Genomic DNA, 23,059 nt, shown 5'->3' on the forward strand with positions numbered 1-23,059 from the left:
ACTACTATCTTTGAAAACTCCAGTTTCTCTCTGGTAGAAACGCACCAGCATTTTCTCTCTCACACCAGGAAAATGCAGGTATGGGTTGGTGTCATTAAGGAAATGGATTTCCCATCTCAACATAATCCCATCCTTCCCAGGCTCCCTGCCCCAGACCAACTGCCCCACACAGGCTCAAACTTCTTGTTATTTTGGTGCGGTCCTCTCACAGTTAGCTGCTCCTTAGGGATTTATTGTCATTTTTTTTTGACTACCAGAACAAAGTATGAAAAGTCAAAAACAAAAATATAAAATTGCCCACAGAATGATGTTGGGAAAATAGTGAACGAGAACTTAAAGCGCTCCTTCAGGAACTTACATTGAACCTATCTGATATTTGCAAAGCTAGTGGGATGATTCACATGAACGTAATGCTAGGAACCACGACATATAACCTATTTAGTAAGAGCAGAAATGGAGATCATATGGCACTGCATGCCAAAAACGTCACTGTCTGCTTCTGAGTCACTGACAACTGAAAATTACGTCTTAAGAAATAAAGTACAAGTGAGGACACTGGCCGGGGTTCACTACAGACACGAAACCTCACTTAGCATGGTCGTTAGGCATCTACTGCATCTTGCTGGAAAAAAAGTTTCATTATCACGGTGGACATGAGGCCAAATGAGCTAACCTGGAGGTCTCGTGCTGCCACTATCAGAACGTGCTTGAAATTTCTAGAAATTGAGGACAATTTCATACGCTGGGAGATGTTAAATCCAACCCAAGGGAAAGCAGTGCTCAGCTTCATCCAGACAGATAACAAGTACTCCACCGTGTCACAGAGAACAAATACAGAACAAAGACAGTTCCTGCCCCTAGGTCTTGGAATCAAAGGACACATATTCCCAAACACCGTTGTGCAAAATGACTCAAGTGGTCCCAGCCCCTACCCCTGCCACCCCCTCAGCTGTGCTGACAGAACCGCTGGCAGCAATGCATGGTGAGCCTGTGCACTGCAGTGTATTTATTTTTAGCAGTATGTTTTAATTTACCAATTCCCAGAGTTGGTTCATTACCTGGTACAACTGAGGCGACAGGATGGAACAAGGCAGGAGCACGCAGCTGCTGCCTGAGAACTTTTACCAGCCTGACTTGCCAACACGGACAGGAAAGGAACACAGGCAGGCAAAGCAAAAGAGGGGCTCCATCACTTTGACAAGCAAAATTGTAAATTTCCTTGTAAATTTCACACTCTGGTGTTCCAAAATGCAAACATTTGAAGTAAAGTATCAAGAAGATGTCCTGGTTTCAGTTAGAACAGAATTAATTTTTTCCTAGTAGCTGGTGGAATGCTGTGTTTTGGCTTAGGATGAGAAGAGTGCTGATAACACCCCGATGTTTTAATTGTTGCAGAGCAGTGCTTATACCAAGCCAAGGACACCTCAGACTTTTGCTCTGTCCCGCCAACAGGCAGGCTGGGGGTGCAGTAAGAGCTGGGAGAGGACAGACCCAGGACAGCTGACCCAAACTAGCCAAAGGGGTATTCCATAGCATCTGGGGTCATGCTAAACAATATATAGGGGTGGCTAGCCGGGGGGAGGGGGCCGGACTGCTCGGGGTTAGGCTGGGCATCGGTCAGCGGGTGGTGAGCAATTGATTTGTGCATCACTTGTTTGTACATATTATTAGTAGTAGTACTATTATCATCATTGTATTACTATTATTATTATTATTATTTTCCTGTCTTATTAAACTGTCTTTATCTCAACTCACAGGCTTCACTTTCCATTTCTCTCCCCCGTCCCAGAGAGGGAGGGGGGAGGGTGAGCGAACGGCTGCGTGGTGTTTAGCTGCCAGCCGGGTTAAACCACGACAGAAGCCTACCTTAACTTTTGACTCATTGACTACTATGTATCAAATGAGTTTGCAGTATTTGCTGATTTTGATAATTCTGCTTACTCTGAAGTATTCCTCACTGTCTTGGACGTGGACAGCTACACTGATCCGGTGTTACAGGTTGGAAGTTGCCATGATATGTATACACAATTCCCAGTAACTCAGTTAAACAAGGAGATTTAGAGCACAGAATATATGATAATGCATAAATACGGCATTCACTCAAAAGTGGTTTTCAAGGCTTTATGAAGCCAGCCATGCAGGACTTTAAAAGAAACCACAACCACTGCATTATCTGTTGGACTTTGTCTCTGACATAACAGTCAGCTTGGCGTACTGACGTGATCAGTCAGAGTCAACTTGTCCATCTTCTCAGAGAAGTAGTTATTACTAGAAGAAGAAAAAAAAAAAAAAAAAAAGACCAAAAACCAAACAGGACAGTTTTCCTTCAAGCACAGAGGGTACACAACAGCTGCTAAGTACAACACAACTGATAACTCCCAGCATGTAGCAGAGGCAAAACAGCGAGGTCCACAACGAGTGCCTCCCCCCAGCACAACGCACTCCAGCTAAGGGATGATGAAGAAAAGCAGAGCCCGTGTTTCCTGCGTCCCACCAGCAGCCCTCACCACAGGTGCTGTGTGAAGCTGATGCGGTGAAGGCCAGCAGACCAGGTATGTATGCACACAGCAGCTGAAACGGCCGGAGAATTCAAAACAAGTATCTTAAAAGATTTAATTGCAAATGGAAAATGGCAACTTTATGCATCTTATAATTCAGACAAATAGAGACGAGCTGCCTTGGGAAATAGCTCACAATTTCCAAAGCTATCTTCCTATTAAATTTCATATTTCTTATCTATGTCTCGGAGATGCCTAGGGATAGGTACAATAATCAAGAACTTTTTCAAAACAGTCCAAAACTTTTTTTCAGTTTGCCCCTCTCTACAAACTTTTTAGCTCAAACCTTGACCTGAAATTGGCAGTAAACAGGCAAACCTCCTTATGAACAACTGATAACGACAAAAAAAAAAATGCAAAAAACTGAACAGTGTAATGTGACAAGTCTAACCTGGAACACACTAGCATCACGAAACAGAAACACTTGAACACTTGGTATCACTGGTGCTTCAGGTACTGACCTGCTTGCCGTCAGCACCAGAATTGCTCGCTGCAGTCCGACTGACAGTGTGCACAGGCAACGTCGATTTGAAGCAGCATGTCTCCCTCTAGGCATGTGATAAAGATTTTTTTTTTCCCTTTACCAGCCTGAGAAAACAAACCTATTTGCTTACAGTAAAGTTTTGTAAATTTACTCCGGTACTAAACATATTGATTCAGCTAATACCACAGCTTTCAAAACAATACCTTTTTCGTGTAAGTATTAAAGATCAGTACTTGCAACACTCCAATGTCTACACAGCAGGCTGGACACAGACTGCTCCCCTCCAGTTTCTGCCAGGCACTGGGAAGCCACGAGGCTTAGAAACCAAAGCAGCTGTAATGAAGAAACACCTAAAATCAGCTGGACTAACTCTATGTGGGTCTCTTTAGGATACCAGCTCAAGAGAGTACCAGCTGGGGTCCTAGCTCCATCGGCAGGAGGTTGGTATGGCTGAAACCCTCCCCAGGGCACAATGGGAGTAAAAGCAGCTGGGTACAGGTAAGGACAGCACCAGGCCTCGAGTGGGACACTGTCCTCACCAGAGGTATTGTCAGCAATTAACTCGCCAGAGCAGGCTGGTCAGGAAAGTGGTAACAGTGGAATGTTACACTGTCACTGTCATGTTACACTGTAACACTGTCAGCTCAAGTACAAGGTAGCTCGGGCTGCAGGTTCACCATCAGCTGAAGCCCACCTGATATGAGACTTGACCCTCAGGGGAGGCAGTCTGTGCCTTCTCCACATCCCGGTGTCTCCTTTTCCACACCCTTCATCTTCTGAAGGCATTCACCTGTGCTTGCGAGCTGGCTGATGCGACTGGGCAGGGAGCATCGTACTTCTGGAGCTGTGCATTAGCTGGATGCGTTTCCTGACCTGGCTCACGATCCCTCAGACCACCACGAGGGACCAGGCAGAAAGGAGTGCTGCCCTTTCCAGCAGCAGAGGGGACACAACCTGCCCTGAACGGGCTGCGAAACCGCACCCCGGGCACCCTCTGGTGTGAGCACGGCAGGAGTGAAATGACTTGGAGGTCTCAGCCTAATTCCTAGGAGCAGTCAGCCATAAAACAAGAACCACGACGAGAACTGGCACTAATAATTATCTGACGGTGAGCTGAGCAGAAAGGTCAAGGATCGCACAAAATTGAATGCCATGTCTTTTCACCATCCGCCACAATTCAGTCCCATTACAAGAAGAGTGGATGGGACACTGTGATTAGCTAAATATTAACTTATCAGAGTCCTCACCCCAGAGTCTTCCACTCAACAATAAAATGAGCATATACATGTGATGCACACTCTAACTGCAACGCTTAAAATACTGAACAACATCCATACAAAACAGCCATTAACTTGTACTTCAAGAGTTCCACTCAGTGCAAATCTGTGAAGCTGACCTGCAGACCAAGTAGACAGATGGACACGTGCAAAGAGAAGAGGCACACTCACACACACACACAAAATTCATAGGGCAGCATCAAATTTCATAAGCAGATGTTTTCATTTTTCATTTGTTTCAGTAAGTGAGTGGAAAAAAATTAAAAAGAAGATATGCATTCATTCTTTGTACGTATGCTTTACTTCAAAGAATTCCAGGAATCTACTGTAAATGTGAAAAACTCCTCAGTCACCACAGCACACTGTTCCCCACAAGAACAGTGGGTCAAACTCAAAGTACCAGCAATAGAGTCACATGCAGAACTTTTTCTATAGGGCCTGGAATGGACAAAACCTCCAAAGTCAGAGCTGAGTCTTCAGGGGGAAAGAAAGCACAGACACCATCGACAAAGCTCCAGCAGTGCCAGGTATTTCAGTAAGGCAGTCCGAGCGTGCACCATGCTTCTAAAATGATGATGCCCCTGTCCACCTGCACCCCAGGCCTGACGGATGTCTTCACCTCACCTGCCAGCATCAGCTAAACTATCTGGGACAAAAAGCCTCAGGTCATTGAAAATGCTATAAATGTTACACTGGCATTGGCCCACCACGAAGGCTGGGGAGGACACAGGGTAAGACAGAGTTGTGGGTGGCACACGGGGACACCCTGCTCCATCTCCAGCCACCATGCTGGGGCCACCGGTCCCATGAGCAGGAAGCAATTGGTCTGGGGGCAAAGCAGGTGAAATGGCTTAATGTGAAACACTCACAACTGCTGACTTCCAAATGCAGAGCGCCGCGTACAGAGGTGCTTGTTGTACTTTATGTTAGTATCACTTGGCGATACCCTCTCATCTTCTACGTGCCTTCAGAAACTAAGGTTTTAGCTCTCCCGATGTAACAGTGCTTTTACCTTTCCTTGCACGATTACGAAATGCCTCATTTTAACACCCAGCTGCCACTCCCTAACCAAACTGCCCTCACCAGGCAGCTTTACCACAGGTGGCACACAACACGATGCCACCCCCTCTCAGCCAAACTCCTTTAACAACACCAAGACAACGCCAGTGCTTACTAAACACGCCTTTTTGCTACCTGTGCTTGAGGGCAGACAATGTCACCATTGTACCCTCTGCCATGCCACCAAACCACTTCCCAGGTGCGCCCAAGGACTGGCAGCCATCCTTGCAGCTGCTGCTGCTGCTTTCCCAGCACTGCTTTTGCCAGCAGCCATGCCCAAGGCCTCCTACCTGCTCCCTGCAACTTGCTGCTGCAGTGAAAAACCACTGGGCAGAAATACCATAATTTTACGTTTTTTTTTTTTTTTTTTTTTTTGAAGATTTGCTAACGTGAGATTGCACAGCTGGGCCCCGAGCCACAGCAGAGATAAAGCAGAACCGTCCCAAAGGCAGGCAGCACTTTGTGGGAACTGGAGGAAAAGCCAAAGCTTCTCCACCAGGCTGGGCTGAAAGGAAGGGCTGATGAGCAACAACTGGTGGCTTAGAAGAACAAGCTCCGAGTGGCCTGCCTGCCAAGCTGAAACCCAGCACTCATTTACAAGTCACCTCCCTGCGCCTAGGCCTGGGCGACTCAGGCGTGCCCCGTGTTTTGTGAAGCTTTGAGAAGATGCTGTGCCACGAGGCACTGCCACCCAGCCAGCCCCGACCTGAGGGGAGCCGACCCCTGCCTGGCACAGGGAGCTCCGCGCTCACACCACGTCCAGGGGGTGCAACCAAGTGGGTGAAGTGATAAAACGAAGACGCGGGTAAAGCGATAAATGGGTGAAGTGGTAAAATAAGTAAAGTGAAGGGAATGTGAGGACCCACGGCGATGGTGTGTGCTGGGGGGAATAATGTAAGTAGTAAAAGGAAATAAAAAGTAATTAAGGTGGAGTTGGTAAATAAAGTAAACGAGCAAATAAGATAATTATAAAGAATGGGTAAAGAAAGTGAATAAAATAATGAGTACGTGAAATGAAAATAAAAACGTAAATGAAATAAAACGAAAGTAAAAACGTAAATACAATAAAATAAAAATAAAAGCATAAATGAAAGTAAAAACGTAAACGAAGTGAAAATAAAAACATAAATAAAATGAAAATGAAAACGTAAATAAAATGAAAATAAAAACGTAAATAAAATGAAAATGAAAACGTAAATAAAATAAAACGAGCAGATAAATTGAATATTAAAATAAAATAAGCGGACAATTAATTAAAGGGAGCGAATAATAAGGTAAATAAAATGACCAAGTAAATGATCAAATGCATGAAACAAGCAAATAAAACGCAGACAATAAAATAAAATAAAATAAAATAAAATAAAATAAATAATATAAAATAAAATAAAATAAAATAAAATAAAATAAAATAAATAGCAAAACAAGAACGCAGCCAGGAAACGGCAGAACCGAGGGATGGGGCCCTGCCGCACCCCCCCCCCCCCCCCCCTTCCCGCACCGGGACTGGGGCAGCGGGGCCGGACAGACGGACAGACCGACAGACACACGGGACAGACAGACAGACGGACGGACACCCGCACCCCTCCAGCCGCCCCCCACGGCCCCCATCTCGGCGGCGCGGCCTCCCGGGGCCGTGCGGGGCGGGACCGGGACCGGGACCGGGACCGGGACCGGGACCGGGCCCCCCCCCCGCTGCCGCCGCCGCCCCCGCCCCGCGCGGCGCCGTCCCGCACGTACCTGCGCCCGGACACGCGGGGCGGGGCGGGGCGGGGCGGGGCCTGCGCCTCCCCCTCCCCCTCCCTCCCCTCCCCGCCTCGTTCCGCTCCGCTCCGCTTCCGGGGTCCGCCGCCGTGACGTCAGCGCGCGGGAGTGGCGGGGGGAGGGGGGGAGGCGCGGCGGGGAAGCCGGAAGCGGGGCGGCAGCGCTGTTGTTGTTGTTGGGGGGGAGGGGAGGGGGAGGTTCGTTCGGGTTGATAAAGTGAGGAATGAAAATAAAAATGAAATAAAAGCAGCAAAGCGGGCAGCTGAAAATAAAGGCGGGCGAAAAGCGTTCTGAGTCGGTTGATAACAAAGCGTTGAGGTCCATGTAATGACGCGCATATTGGTGCCCTGTGCCCGGGGCTGCCTCCTCACAGATGTGCCCCAAGATTTCACAGAATCACAGAATTTCTAGGTTGGAAGAGACCTCAAGATCATCGAGTCCAACCTCTGACCTAACGCTAACAGTCCCCACTAAACCATATCCCTAAGCTCTACGTCTAAACGTCTTTTAAAGACCTCCAGGGATGGTGACTCCACCACTTCCCTGGGCAGCCTGTTCCAATGTCTAATAATTTGCCCCAAAATGCTGGTGGGCGCCGTGAGCAGCACTGGCGTGCTCGCTGGGGTGTAGCCAGAGTACCCGTCTCTAGTTTGTTTCCGTCAGGGTGTTTTCCTTGCTCTGCTCCAAAAGCCTTCCAGTTCTGGTGAAGAGTCCTGTGAGCTAGGACTGGGCCAGGTCTGTGTGGGAGAAGGCACATTTGTCATGCAGGTTGCTCCCAGCGCTGTTCTTATTCTGGTGGAAAGCAGGGTGCCTCAATGACCCCCCAACACCCAGGAAAGGAATAAGAGAAATCATTCTCATCTCCATGCAAAAGGCACCATAATGTAGGCTCAAAATAACAGAATATCACAAGTTGGAAGGGAACCACAAAGGTCAGCAAGTTCAACTCCTGGCTCCACGCACCACCACCCAAAATTCATAGCCTGTGTCTAAGAATATTGTACAAATGCATCTCAAACTCCACCAGGCTCAGTGCCCTGACCACAGCCCTGACCACAGCCCTGGGCAGCCTGTCCCAGTGCCCAACCACCCTCTGGGTGCAGAACCTTTCCCTAACCCCCAGCCTGACCCTCCCCTGTCCCAGCTCCATGCCGTTCCCTTGGGTCCTGTCGCTGTCCCCAGAGAGCAGAGCTCAGCACCTGCCCCTCCGCTCCCCTCGTGAGGGAGCTGCCGGCATCCATGAGTTCTCACCTCAGCCTGCTCTGGCCTAAGCAAACCCAGGAACCTCAGCCTCTCCTCACGTCTTGCCCTCTAGACCCTTCACCATCTTCATAGTCCTCTTTTGGACACTCTTTAATAGTTTTATGTCCTTCATATATTGTGGCAACCAAAGCTGCACCCAGTACTCGAGATGAGGCCACACCAGCGCAGAGCAGAGCAGGACATCACTTCCATCAACCAGCCAGCAGTACTGTGATTGACGTGCCTCAAGATGCGGTTGGCCCATTTGGCTGCCAAGGCACACTGCTGACTCAATGTTTAACTTACCATCAACCAGAATCCCCAGATCCCTTTCCATGGAGCTGCTCTCCATCCACTTGTACCCAGCCTATACATGTATTCAGGGTTGCCATGATTCAGGTGCTGAATACAGCACCTTGTTTAAATTTCAAGTGGTTGGTGATTGGCCAGCCCTCTCATTTGTCAAGATCTTTCTGCAAGGCCTCTTTACTCTTTGGGGATTCAACAGCTCATGCTAATTTAGTATCATCCAAAAGCATATTTGGCATGCATGTGAACCTTTCATCAAGTCCTTCATCTTTTATAAAAACACTGAAACGAACTGGTCCAGAAAATGGAGCCCTGTGGAACCCCACTAGTGACTGGCTGCTAGCCCGATGTAATTCCATTTACTATAATCCTGTGATCCTGACCCATCTGCCGATTGTTCACACACCATATTATGTATTTGTCTAGCTATGTGCTGTTTGTCCAGAAGAATACTGTGAGAAACAGTATTGAAAGCTTTGCTAAATCCAAAAAGATTGCATCTACTGTCAGATGACATCTACTGTCTTCCCTTGGTCAACTAGATGGGTGACCTAGTCATAAAAGGAAATTAAGTTACTTAGGCAGAAGTTTTCCCTCATGAACCAGTGTTGGCTATGACCAATGACTGCATTGTCTTTCAGATTTTTCAGTAACTCGCAGAACAGACTTCTCCATAACTTTACCAATTGAGACTGACAGGTCTGTTATTCCCAGGGTCTTCTTTCTTGCCCTTCTGGAAAACTGGGCCAACACTTGCCAGCTTCCAGTCATCTGGGACCTCTCCATATTCCCAAGACCATTGAAAAAATGAAGAGAGGCCTCGTGATGACATCAGCCAGCGCTTTCAGCAGCCTGGGATGAATCCCATCAAGCCCCTGATACAATTCCCTATGGGGAACGTTACTGAAGGTGGGGGTGATGATAAGTCAGAATAACCAGAATTGTAATGGCTGACAAGGAGACAAGAGAAGCCTAAGCTGAAAGGCAGTTATAAGGTAGGAGATAAATGAGTAGGAGCACTCCTTAGGGACCGTGATAAGTTTTTGGACATAATATGTGCAATATACTCATTAATAAGATAGAGATCAGAATTTGTTATGCACCCATGCAATTTGCAGATGACACTAAGTTGAAAGGTATTATGAGTAATGATCTTCTTGGCTACAATGAGAGAAATGGGAGGAAATTTAACAGTATAAACTGCAAAATCAGTCACTGAAAGAACAGTACACTTTTGCTATAAACTCATTAGTTACGGTAAATGAGGAGAAAAGGGGTCTCTTTATTAAGATTAAGATTTCCTGAAGACCTCTTGAGACCTGATTTCTCTATATTTGCCATTATGGCTAAGCCATCTAATAGCAGATGGTCACAGATCTGCAGCAGAGAGGCATTTCTCTCTCTCTCTCTCTCTTTTTTTTTTTTTTTTTTTTTTTTTTTTCTGGTATGAGCTAGACATCCATCATATATGTTCACCTGGATTTGATCTGTAAAGGAGTCCTTACAGTTTTCATGCCTTTGTTTTTCCCCTCTAAAATAATAAAATATAGGACACAGGCTTTATTCCTTACCCATGAAACAATTAGGAAATTTAATTTGAAAGAAAGTGAGGGAGTTTCAAAGAGGAAAAAATTGTCATGTCAAATTGCTTGTCATATGAAATTAGCAATGACACTGCACTGAAAACAGCACAGAGGGGAAAAAAATCAAACTTGGGAATAAGAACTGGAGAAAAGCCACTAAACTAATAATGACTTGAAAGCAAAGGGCCTGGGATGCCCTGGGACAGTGAGACAAGCAGGCCAGACGATTGGTGAAGGAGGCACCGACCTCAGTGAGTGTCTCTGCTAGTGCCTGTCTTCAGCAGAGATGGGAATAGCTGTTCTCACTGAGGGCTGCAGTCTGCATGACAGAGCATGAAATTTTCAGTGCTGTCAGTAGGAAAATACCTTTTTTTTTTTTTTCTTTAATTTTGAGGCAAAAATGTAACTCAAAAGAATTGCAATGAACATGGGAGAAGTTATTTTAAGACTTCATCATCATATCTAAAGAGGAGCACACCAGGGGAACCAAATATTTGTAGTGTCTATGACAAGTGATCGTGGTCTGAAGACAGTTCTTATTACAGTAACATAAATACTGCTTTAACAAGGCTTATTTCAAATGGCTGAAAAAAAAATGTCAAGTCTCATCAACTCAAAAAATTGAGCGGAAAAGCTGAATGAAAATATTATGAATGAAACCACTTTGAACCCCCAAACATGAGTTTCTATTGTTCAGTACTGTAGGTTAGTAGAAACAGGGAAAAAGCTCTTAAGATGATAAATATAAATGCATACTAAACAGACAAAGAGGGAATTTCATAATAGATACCAAGGAAACTAGGAATTATTTGAAACTTAGATGAAACAAGTCAAAGCATAAAAGGGATAAACCAGCAAAATGCAGTATTTTTTTTTTCTCATTCTCTGCAATACATTCTTTATGGTATGTTCTTTGTCGTCCTAGATTTTTATGTGTTTCTATTGATTTTATTTATATTTTTTGCCTTCTTAAAAGCAGCCTGCAAAACTCCAACTGGCACAAAGATGCTGAAACATAAAGCAAGATAGGACAAGAAATTTGGAATGACAGAAGGCGCCTTGTCTTTTTTTCTATTTTTTTTATACCACCCGCTCACAATTAAAACTTTATCTCCTCCAGATGACACACAGAAGGTGGGCAGGATTGTAGAAGCAGCTGATAGATGATTGTAGCAAGTAGGATGTCTGACTTTAATAGCTATCCTGCAATGCAACTTTCATAAGCAGTTGTTAAATGCTCCTGTGGTTCAGTGCTGGTAGAATACCATAGCTGTTTCCTCAGACATACCTACATTTCTTCTTTCAGCATCTGATAATGTGAAGTATTAACATCTTTAGTCCTCTGTGAGATAATTGCAGGTTAAGAGCACTATAAACTGCACAAGCTTGGTTAGCAACAGGGGCACCCAAGTATGTTAAGACTGATCACTTTTATTTTACATTGGTCTGATTTACATTTATAATAAACGAAAAGTGGCTTGTACACTTGAGCTTTGTACTGAATCCTGAAACTGAAGAATGCAATCCAGTTTAGGAATCATTTGCTGGGACACAAGGATGTAAAGGGTGCTAAGGTAGAGGAGGATCACATTATACCTCTGCTCTGTCCTACTGATCACCTATTGTTGCAGACACTGTTAAAATCACAACATACTGTTTGAGGGAGAGGAATTTATATGCACAAGAGGAATCACTACTGAGCAACTTCCTTCCAGCTCTTGTCAGAGTACAGATCTGGAAAACACACTTTTTTTTTTTTTTTTTTTTTTTTTTTTGTAATAGGAAAAATGAGTATTTTTTAAACCAAATACAGCTGCCATTTCCAGAGATTAAAATAAATAAATAAATGAAGCCTGGCTTTGTAATCTAGCAGTTGTGTACAAGAATAGGAAGCTCTAGGATGTATGGTTCTGGGAGAGTTAGCCTGTGTCTTCTGGGACACAATAATTACTTCCGAATCTAAGCCCAAGAGACAAGACAGTGGAAGAAAAGAAAATCTCTCTTTAGAATTCCCTCTGTAGTTTCTGCTCCTTCATTCCTGTGGCCTGACACCGATGGAATAGGCTTTTTGTGTACCCTGCACAGCACATAAATACAGAGAATGCATTTCATGAAAAATAAAAATATGTTAATTTTCCTGAGAAATATGATGTGTTATCTTTTGAGAAACACTTTTCACAAGAATTAAATTAGAAACTTAAAAAAAAAATTACTGTGAAATACTGAAAACTCGTGAAAAACCAACATTGTTCTTGAGTGCTGAAAAACATCTCTTCCTTTTGGCCTGAAAGTTCTCTTTCTTTAATTCAAAATTCTTATTCTGCTTGTTGTTTATACCCTGAATCTGTTTCTTATGTCTTATTCCTGGATAATTTATTTTGGTTCCTGCTATTGTGCCAGAAATATGATACACAAATACTCTCAAATTTGTCTTCAGCAGTTTTGCTAAAACTCAAACATACATAAATCTGTCATGACATTCACTCTCATTCTTCATTATATGTTCTCGAGAGTTTTTACAGTCTGTTATGTCTTTGTTTTTCACTTATTGCTTTTGCATTTGTTGTAAAGATTAAATATATATGATCTATATTTCAAGTTCCCACTCCTAGTTCTTTGGTCCTGTATATAGTTGTTCAAAAAAATGCCAGACTGATATGAAAAGTTTTGGTGGAATGAAACAGAGATTGAAAGCAACTCTATTGACAGAACTTTATGGCCTGTGTTCTGCTATTTACTCTGTAGATATATGGGCTTATGATGTAAACTTTGCAAAGTTATTTCACTACTGTTACACGTGCAAACAATTTAATTGTGCTTTGAATTTTGAAATATTAGACCTTAATACATGATCGCATGATTTATTTTTGCAAGTAGGTGCTTAGTATGCCTATATTTTTTCTGCTCCAAACTATCAATCCCTCAGCAACACACATGATTTTTAAATAAATAATGCATGTTAGAGCAGATGACTGCTCCAGGGTATTATATAACTTTTTTAAAAAAAAAAAATTGTACAACTGTCATCTAAACAATTTGTGTACATATAAAGTGGAAAAGCAAATACATGTACCTTTTTTGTTATGTAGTTTAAGTGCACCTTTCAGCACTCAAGTTGGAAAAATGAGATCCCTAAAAATGCACAGCACGATACCAGATTTTTTCTGTTGTTCCCACTTCAAAGAAGGAATACAGTGGATATCAGAGAGAGATCTGACAAAGCTGAACTAAGAAATCATGTTAATAATAGACCATTTTAGTAGAGATATCTAGATTGAATTAGTTCCTATAGTGCATATTGCCATGATAGACACTTTTTAAAGACTGAACTCACGAATATGGAAAGAAACCAAACCAGCAACAAAGGTAATAGAATTAAAATAGCAGTGTAAACAGAATGAACAAACAATCCCTTCTCCTTCCTCTCCTGCTCTTTAAACAAAAACAAAACAAAGAAATAAACAAAAAACTCTTGCAAAACCATGCATCTCACCTTCATGCTTGTAAGATCGGAGGTCAGCCCAAATATCAAGGAATGTTAGTGGTAAAATGCAGAAGCTTTAACCAGTGTTTCACTGCTGTGTGTGGCGAATTACTTTTGGTATCTCATCTGTACACACTGTACAGATTTGTATGCATTTTGTACAGTGCTGAGTGAGGAATGGTCATAGTCTCATCTGGAAACATCAGGAGATACCATAAAACTGACATCTTGGCCAAAACTTGAGATGGGTTGAGATGGGATGGGATGGGATGGGAAGGCAAAGGGTTGCTAGAGAACTGGCTGCTTTTGGTACAGAAATTCAAGAACCATAGCAGGGATACTTTTCAAAACATGAAAAATTAAAACTTTCTGTGATTCATGGCTTTAGAAGTACTGTGATCTGATAGCAAATGCTGGTACAAGTACAATCTTGCTCAATACTGTTGACCAGGTGCCTGGATAGGTGTTGGAAATAAATGGTCTGCTTTGTTCTGGTTAATTGTCTGTCTGGAGAGAAGAGGGGGGCAGATGAATCATGCAATACATTTATGTTACATTAATCCAGCTACCTACATCAATCTGTCCATTGAAAAAGTAGATGGACAGTTATGAAATCTGGGGGCCTTAGTCGTAATAGGGGAGCTAGAAACTGGAAATTTGTTGCTATTTGAAGTGACCTGATCTGTTTGCCTCTGAAGGAACACTTCATAGCACATGTTGAGACATCAATTTCCTGAAGTTAATACATACCTGCATGTGGGGTTTCTGCCAAGATTATTTCATTCCCAAAGCCACATCTGGCTTACTGTAGAAAGCAACCTCTTTGCTTGTCCATACACCACCTGCTGTTTCAACCTCTTACCTCCCAAATCTTCATTCCATTTTCTAGAGGGAAAGAATAATCTTAATCTACATAATAAAACCCATTTAAGTCATGTTTATTATGTAGAATCAAAGATATCAACAAAGTGTACAGAACATAAGTAAACAATTTCATAATGGTGCTATATCAGAAATATACAGAGAAGTGACACTCCAAGTGTAGACGATTACTACATTTCTTGTATGATAATATTGCGGGTGGTCGGTTTGAATTTTACATTTATTAAATTGTTCATTCCCTAAGACGGTGTATCACATCTGGTTTGAGAAGGCATAAGCTACATTGGCTTGTAAATAGGTGTTTGACAGGAAAACAGGTGAGTTATGGATTTCCAAACATAAACTTAAAGTTCAGAGGACTTCAAGGACACAAAACCTAGGTCAGAACACATTAATTTTACTTAAAACAAACAAATGAAAATCAAATAATATATAAATAGCTCCCATTATCCCAGGTAATGCAGGTAGCTTAGAACAATCAAAAAACATAGATATTATGAAATGCATGTGGACCATTACGAGCAGGAGGAGGGTTCAGACAACCCCAAACCTCAAATAATTACTCAGATAGGACTTACTCTGCTTTAAGTCTCTGTGACAGTTAATTTAGAAAATGAATTATTTGCCCAGGTAAAACAGTTTGAACTGCACCTATGCTCTAAATAATATCAAACATTAAACAGTAAGTTTTTTCAAGGATGCTTGAAGGTCATCGAGGTGGAAAACAAATCAGAGCCAAGATAGCACATTAAGTGTTATGTCCTCATGGAGGCCAAGTATCACGTAAATAGAACTTTTTACATAGGAAAAAGAGATTATGGGACAAAAGGTAAAGCACTTGGATATTATGTGATTAAAAACTCCCCACAGTTGCTTGTGTAACTATGTATCTGTCCTCTAACGAATTCATCAAGGGACAAAGTATGTATGACCATGTCATTAACAGTTATCTAAAGAACATGCTTTGGTGCATTGGTAACCATACATCAGGTGTTTTATACGAGTGAAAGCTTGCTCTACAGCCATTTTAATTAATGTATTTATTTATTGGGAAAGTTTTAAAGAGGTCTCTTTTCTCAGGGTGTCAAGTTGTGGCAGGTTGTGCTTGGGTTGGTATTAGGATGAATTTCTTCATGTGGTCAAGCTCTGGAACGGGTTGCCCAGGGAAGTGGTGAAGTCCCCATCCCTGCAGGTATTTAAGAGATGTGTGGATGTGGCACTAAGGGATGTGGTTTTGGTGGTGGAACTTGGTAGGCCAGGCGGATGATCAGGCTTGATGATATTGAAAGCCTTCTCCAACCTAGATCATTTTATGATTCTCAGAGGTGGTTGCAATCTATTAGCAGCTGAAGTTTCCATGGATCTAAAGGGCCCAAACTGGTAGTTACCAAATTTGCGTTAGCCATGATTTAAATGCCTCCTTCACAGCTAGGGATAGTTGTCTATATACAATCTTAATTCAGAAGATTGCTTTATGTCATTAATACTTGGCAATTGACAGTTCTTGAGATTGTTGCTACAGAAACGCTTTTTCAGGAAAAACTGAAGAGGATTTGGATTTACTTTTACTTGTTTGCATGTTTCCATGCTTTTTTGATTATTTTGTTTTGTTTTGTGTTTGTTTTGTTGGCTTTGTGGAGTTGTTTTGCTTGATGTAAACTGCTCAGATGCTTTTGCTACAGAGAAAGGTAGAGATGAAGCATCTGGTTCATATGAAGCATTTTACTGGTGGGTATTACAAGGCCAAATTTGACACCCAAACTGCTCAAGGCCTTATATGCATTTCACATACTACCTGCCTTATAACGCCAGTCAGTTTAGTCTGCTGCCCAAGTCTTGTGGTCCATTGACAGAGGGAAAACCAAGCTTGTACTTGCCCGATTCCTGGACCTTACATTTAAATGGTTTAGAGCTGATGCTTCCACTCATGCCACTGCCTACCACACAGATGGTTACTGCAGGGAAGCAGCTTCCTATTGGCCAAGACCTATTTGAGATCTATATCCTTGCTTAGAGGTCTTCCCATTGACATTAAGTTATGCTCTTGTTTCAAGCATAAGGCTATAAGTCTTTCAATTAGGCTCAGTCTTTCAATTAGTGCCTTGTAAGTTTGAATTGTGTCTTTCACTACGAATGATTGCATGTATTTTTAAGGAGTTCTACAAAATAGTTCTATGTCAGCATATAATTGGTATCTTTCTGTAGATAAGATTCAGTACTATTTTGCTAAGACCTCCCATCTGAGAGGAAAATGGAATATTTCTGTGTGAGGAGACTAATTAGAAGAAGCCAGGCCTCATGCCTATCTTGCACTGCTGTGAGGATGTGGAGATGAATTAGAGAACATCCATTCACCATCATGCATATTTCTAGAACAAACAGCTTTGCTGCCTGTGGTCTTTACAAAAGCCCTCTGCCAGAATAAAGTGTGATCTGTGGGAGACTGTTTGTCAGGACAGCAGTCACTAAAAGGCAGGGGTATGTCTCAGTGTCTGTCATTTTCCAAAATTCTCGCTCTCTCGCCTGTCTTCCTGGAGTTTCTTTACTGTTAATGCTGGCTCGGTTTTTCCCTGCTTCTACTTTTATTGACTACCTTTCAAAAGTACCAAGATGCTAAGACATGGAGCACCCTGAACTGGATATTGAACAAAATTACAGGCATTCCTTGCCACAAAATCTCTCATTTTAGCCACAGTTTAGTAAAGAGAGCTTAGCATACTAAAATATTAAATGAGAATTAGGTGTCAGCTCTAATGTCAGTCCTTAGGCACTTAGGTAGTGCTATCTGATCCAATGCACTTGTGTAAGTATAATAATTTCTTTTTAAGCTACGTGCTGAGCCAACAAGGCCAGCTTTTGCCCATACAGAAAGGTCTGCTGTACATAACAGACTTTTATCCTTATTTTTGACTCTCTTTCAGGAGCATTTAATGTGGTCAGACTGCACTAGTCATGCAACACAGGGATAGTGTTGCAGCCAGCAAATCTGGCCATCATTGCCTTAATTTATTAAGGCTAAATGTAAGTGTGAGACATTCTTGGGTCAACAAGTACTGAGAAAGAGACAGTACTTAAAATACAAAAGCAGAGCATTGTGGCATTGTGAACCTATTGCTCTCCAGAATGAAAGCAATCTTAAGTCAATTATTGAATCAGAAGAACTTTGTCTAAGAATATAGAACTATTATTTATTTTAAAAGTGCCAAAGAATGTAGCAATCTGTTATACAAGCACTCCTGATTTTACACACTTTACAATGTAAAAGTAATCAGCTCTTCCAAGTGTCTTTCATTTTTCTTCAATTAAGGGTTTAAGTTTAAAGTAAGCAGTCTTGATAAATTAATGGTATGTTTAGCAATCTTAGTAGAATGACTCTTATTATTACTGTAATTTCTTTGAACAAATGTGAATGTTACAAAAGCATGTGTTCAGCATAAGTGACAGTGCCATGATGATATTTCTTTTATATCCTGAAGGTCAGTTAATAGGATCACTACACTGCAAACCAAGCCCTGCTATTTCTCACCGACGGACAGGTTCAACTTCAAACACATGTTACCCTGCATTCAGACTCTAAAAGACATATTACATACATATAGGTTTGGATAAGGAAAACATCCAAATAAAGTATTGTGCAAAGGTACAGCTTTTATTCAGGCTAGTTATTCTAGCGTCTCAGTTCCACACTGGTAAAGATTATAAATATGCTGCTAAGAAAGACAAAATCGTCTTTCTTAACCCACTGGGTTACTGCTGAATTAATTTGGCTGGGAGAAAAGGGAGGAAGGGGCATAAAGATGATTTTTTTTAACGTGACTGTTTACAGATTATTCCAGAACCAGGCATGTTGTGAATTTAAAGCATCATAACCAGTTTGGAACCACCCCCCATATGGGCATACCCATTTCAGAGCAAGTGAGGGTTAGCTTATTTCACTTGCAAAGTTTATCGTATTCATAATAAGGGTTTCCCAGAAGCAGAGCTTTTTCACAAACTGTATTTCAGTCAGTTCCACCATATAGACAGAAATTTGCTTTACATGACTATACAAAAATTTGATTATGTACAATAGATTTTGCTAAAACAGGAAAGCATATTCTAATTCCAACTTCCACAAGCACAGACACAGTATTAGTATGGCTTGGAGCATGTACATGTATGCCTTGTGTCAGAATATTGCACCTGCTGTAATAGGCAATCCCTGTAGCCATTTTTTTAAGCCTTAAAACCACAACTAATCTTCAAAGGTGAAATACAAAGAAAAGAAAATTTGTTTTTACACTTCATCACTTCTTTATGTTCCAAAATGACAATATCACTGGTAGAGGAAAAAGTCTGTTTTATGTTTTAAATAGTATTTTTATCATTTCTGAAGTACCACTGCCACATATCCCTTTTGTTGATGCAGTGTTGTAACAAGATCTTTGGAGATTTGTAAGAAGCAGCAGTCTCCATTTTCATTTTAAATGGTCAAATATTTTATATGCATGATAAAAAAAAGAGCAATTAAGAGGAGGAAAAACTGCATTTCAGATTAGACCCTATGGCATCATTACTTTTAGGATTACCCAAGCTGCTGCTGAATTCTTAAGAAAAAAATACCTCCCTTCCTATTCAAGTGGTCTGAGTTATGTCCATAATAGCATCTGTGAGAAGATGCACTGGGAATAGGCAAAGCTGCAGCTCAGATTACAGCCTTACCAAGATCTTGCCAGAATCAGGTAGAGAAGACGGTTACCTTGGACTTCTAGTGCAAGAAACAAATAGAATAATGATGGATTATTTTTAGAAAACTATGGAAATACGAACCACAACCTCTGTGTAAAAATTATTGTCAGAATAGGTGCTTGCCTAACTCAATAGGTATTTTTAATCTGTGAGCAAGATCTCTAACTGGAAACAACAACAACAACAAACAAATAGTATTTGGTAAATCTGTATATTAGACAGGGCTTACTTTGAAAATGGAATTTTACTATATTTATCAGAAATAAATATTGGTTTCTGTATTCTTTCTATTCTCAGTTCACTGTTAAGATAGCCCTTTGATCATTTCCTAAGAACATATATATATTTAAAAATAAAAAGACCCATCTCAAAACCTTGAATGCTGCCAGCAGGTTTCACTATGATCACTCTTTGAAGCCATAACTGACTGGATGCCAAGTCCAGACTTTGTGAGGGCAATAATGTGGTGCATTTTCTCTTGAGAATAATGGCCAGCTGTACCTATCCCAGAGCGATTCGCCAAGGACTGCGGACCCATGGCCCAAACCCATCCTTTGCCACCCCTTTTGTGTGGTGTAGTGCCAGCACTAAGCAGAACACAAGCACTAAGAGAAAGAAGAAGTCCTTGAGCTCTGCTCCGACACCAGCCAGGTACCAAATGGTAGATGCCAACACATCACTGGTGTTTGCTTAGAATGTGTCCAAAGTTGCCTTATTTTTAGATGCCACTGTGAGTTTTGTAATTTTAAAGCAGCTCTTGGTTTGTCATTCAGGTTTATGCCTCCGCAGTATCAAGAAACACCTTCCTTGTTTTGTGACATTGACATTTCCATATATTGTTGCTTGTCTTATGAATGTGTTAAAAAACTGCTGCTTGGATGGGGTGACTAGACAATAACAGGGGAACATTCTTTAGTTTAAAACTCCTACTCAAGATATATATTCCTGAGATTTCTACTCCTGTCAGTTATAACTAAGCCATTAAGTTAATCATGTTGAATTCAGAAAAAGGTGCTACCCGAAACCTGTCAAGGTAATTATTCATCTTTATCCTCTGAGGTAGGAGTGCTTTGTGTCAAATAAACATTTCTTAAGTGTTCCACCATAACTTTCTCCTCATCTTCCAGATCTGCACCTTCTTTCATCTCCCACCTGAAAGAGAAAGAACTTTTAATTAACGTTATTATGTGTTTTAAACCAGTTTTCAGAAAAGAAAGCTCATACCAAATTTGTTACCAATTCATTGCTGTTGTGTTCCCCCCTCACCACCTCCACTGCATCAGCTAACACCACTGAATCATACAAAACAGCAAATTGTTGTTGTTGTGGCTGTCTGCTTCATCCCCTGGTTAAGGTAAGTGTATAACATCTGGCTATATGGGCCCTTATCACAGTTACGTGTGCAAGTGTCCCAGATGAATGCTATAAAACCAGGTGGCTGGTTTCCTCTTTTTCCTTTTGCTAATGCACTGACGAATCTCTTTAAACCTTGGCAAAAGAAGTGCAACCTTTAATTTGAATTTATGGCCCTCAGAGTCATTCTGAAACACCACTTTACCAGTCAAATAGACTTATTTTAATCAATATGAGTTGTTGCATATTTTTAGGTGGAGGAGTTGTTTGCTTAGAAGGAAGACAACTGAAAATGCTAAATGGAATGCGTTCAAAACAGTTATTGCTGGAGGAATAATACACAGAAATCTAGCAGTCTTTGCTAATGGAAGCTTAACAATAAATCAGCAGATTCCTTTTTAAGATAGTGACTTCATAGTTGTCAGCACATTTCATTGAATCTTAAACATTAGTGTTGGTAAAAATCTTCAATGTCATCCAGTTTGGACATTCTTTAGTGTTCACTTTATAAAAAGTTATTACTAATACATTACATTACCATTTTATCAAAAAGTAGTCTATTTTTAAAGCATTTAAGCAGGTCCAATGAGGATAAGAATGTCTTCTATGCATTTGCTTAACAGTATCCATGAATTAAAGATCTATGAAATGAGCTTGGCACACACCTGGTCTCTCATGGAATTTTGAAATTGTTCCAATCTTACGCTTAAAGTCTGGGGAAAGTGCTGGTTTGTAAAAGACTACTGGACTGTAAACAAGAGGGCCACAGCATTTCTTTGCTATTCTGAATGGGATGAATATTCAGGTGTCTGTGTTTAAACACAGGAAGAGTCAACATGTACTCTTTTAAAATTGGTCCAAAATGGAACATGTTTTTACTAGCATATCTAAAATGTGTGACAATTGTTTTGGCAATAGCAATTGGTACAAATCCAGTTAGCCAGTTCAAGCAATGTGAATGCGAATGACATTACCATCACAAATTACTTTCAAAATACAAGCTTCATCAATTGAACAGCCAACCTGTACGTCTCTGTTATTTCAAGTTATTAGTAATATAGCCCTTAGAGAAAATTTCCAAATATATAGCTGTTGTACATTTTATTTTTCTGTGGCCATATCCTGGAAGATAATATTAAATCAGGATTCCAACAGGGTACTGAAATTATTTGAGCCAATCCATCATATCACCATTTTGTTTACATGCAGCTACAGTCCATATAACCATAATATCAATCAGTGTCTAGATATGTAGTAAAACAAACTTTCATTATATTCTTCATATTTAAAAGAAAAATGTGTTTAGAATAAGATGGCAACACCTTTGTAAACCTTAGGGTAGAAATGGAAGTTTTCAGGCCATTACCACTAGTGTACTCAGAATTAAATATTTGAAATATTTTTGCAAAAAAACTGAAACACCAAACAGTGCTGATGACATATTGCATGCACCTGAAGAGAATTGTTAAAACCTTTCTTCTGCATGCTGTTCCTCTCCATATTCCATAAAGCTGAACAAGGGAAGAGAAGCTAGCAGAATATTTTTCAGACAAATGCAGCAAAACACTTCAGCACAGATAAATAACAGGAATCACTGAAGCTGGTCCCCTAGACCTTAGATCATGAGGTCAAAAAGGATGCCTAGCCTTGGGAGGGCTTCTGTTTCCCCTCATAAATGAGGCAAGAGAGGAAGTCTTGGCTTGTGCATCCTTAAGCTAACAGAGGGCAAGAGAATTCAGTACCCTAGGAACGTTCAGCTATTCCAGCTCAGCTTTCCTTTGTAAGGTATCAATAAAATAGCAAATGCTATCCTTGCTCATAATTAACATCAATACATCCATTTAGATAAACAGGCATACAGGAATATGTTCCATGATATGTTTGTCTCTCCACTATACTGAGTTATAAAAGCTAAAGAATCGTTAAATTTTTTTGCAAAGATGCAGAGAAAAATATTTTTTTCAGGGATCTTTTAAAAACTATGTACGACATTTTAGCAGGGCTAGATTTAAGACATAATGATACAATTACATATTGTAAAATATATGTACATATATTTTGTGAATTGTACTTATAATCCCATGGAGTCACTTAAAAAAAAATAAAAAAATAGTGACTACATACTATTCTTAGATGCCTGTTACAGACCAAAGGGAAATATATGCAGTTGATAGCAAAGAAGAAACATTCTAAATCAGAAATAAAACATACACAGTCGTATCTCTACAGGGATAGCCAGAAGTGGCACAGATTTTACCTGCTGAAGATTGCCACTTTTAAAGAAGTTTTATTAAGAAGTTTCCTTTTCATTGATAGATCTCCTTTTCATTGAGAAGTTT

The 23,059-nt window shown here is 41.1% G+C and overlaps 2 protein-coding genes across 4 annotated transcripts in view; both read right to left on the reverse strand.

Moving 5' to 3' along the window:
- The window catches only part of ARB2A (ARB2 cotranscriptional regulator A), a 256,989-nt gene extending 249,793 nt beyond the window's left edge, over positions 1–7,196 (reverse strand). For 2 of the 3 annotated variants that reach the window (XM_084304788.1, XM_084304786.1), the window contains exon 1: positions 7,116–7,149. The gene's annotated coding sequence lies outside the window, so the exon portion shown is untranslated. Of the gene's footprint in view, positions 1–7,115 lie in introns of all 3 variants that reach the window. The other variant, XM_084304787.1, reaches the window with a different exon arrangement.
- A 13,208-nt stretch (positions 7,197–20,404) lies between these two features.
- KIAA0825 overlaps positions 20,405–23,059 on the reverse strand; it is a gene marked incomplete at its 3' end in the record, with an annotated part of 217,959 nt that continues 215,304 nt past the window's right edge. The window contains exon 19 of the mRNA XM_084305804.1: positions 20,405–20,519. Coding sequence (XP_084161930.1) covers positions 20,405–20,519 — 115 coding nt within the window. The remainder of the gene's footprint in view (positions 20,520–23,059) is intronic.

The sequence above is a fragment of the Netta rufina genome, assembly GCF_964035555.1.
Source record: "Netta rufina genome assembly, chromosome: Z".
NCBI lineage: Eukaryota > Metazoa > Chordata > Aves > Anseriformes > Anatidae > Netta > Netta rufina.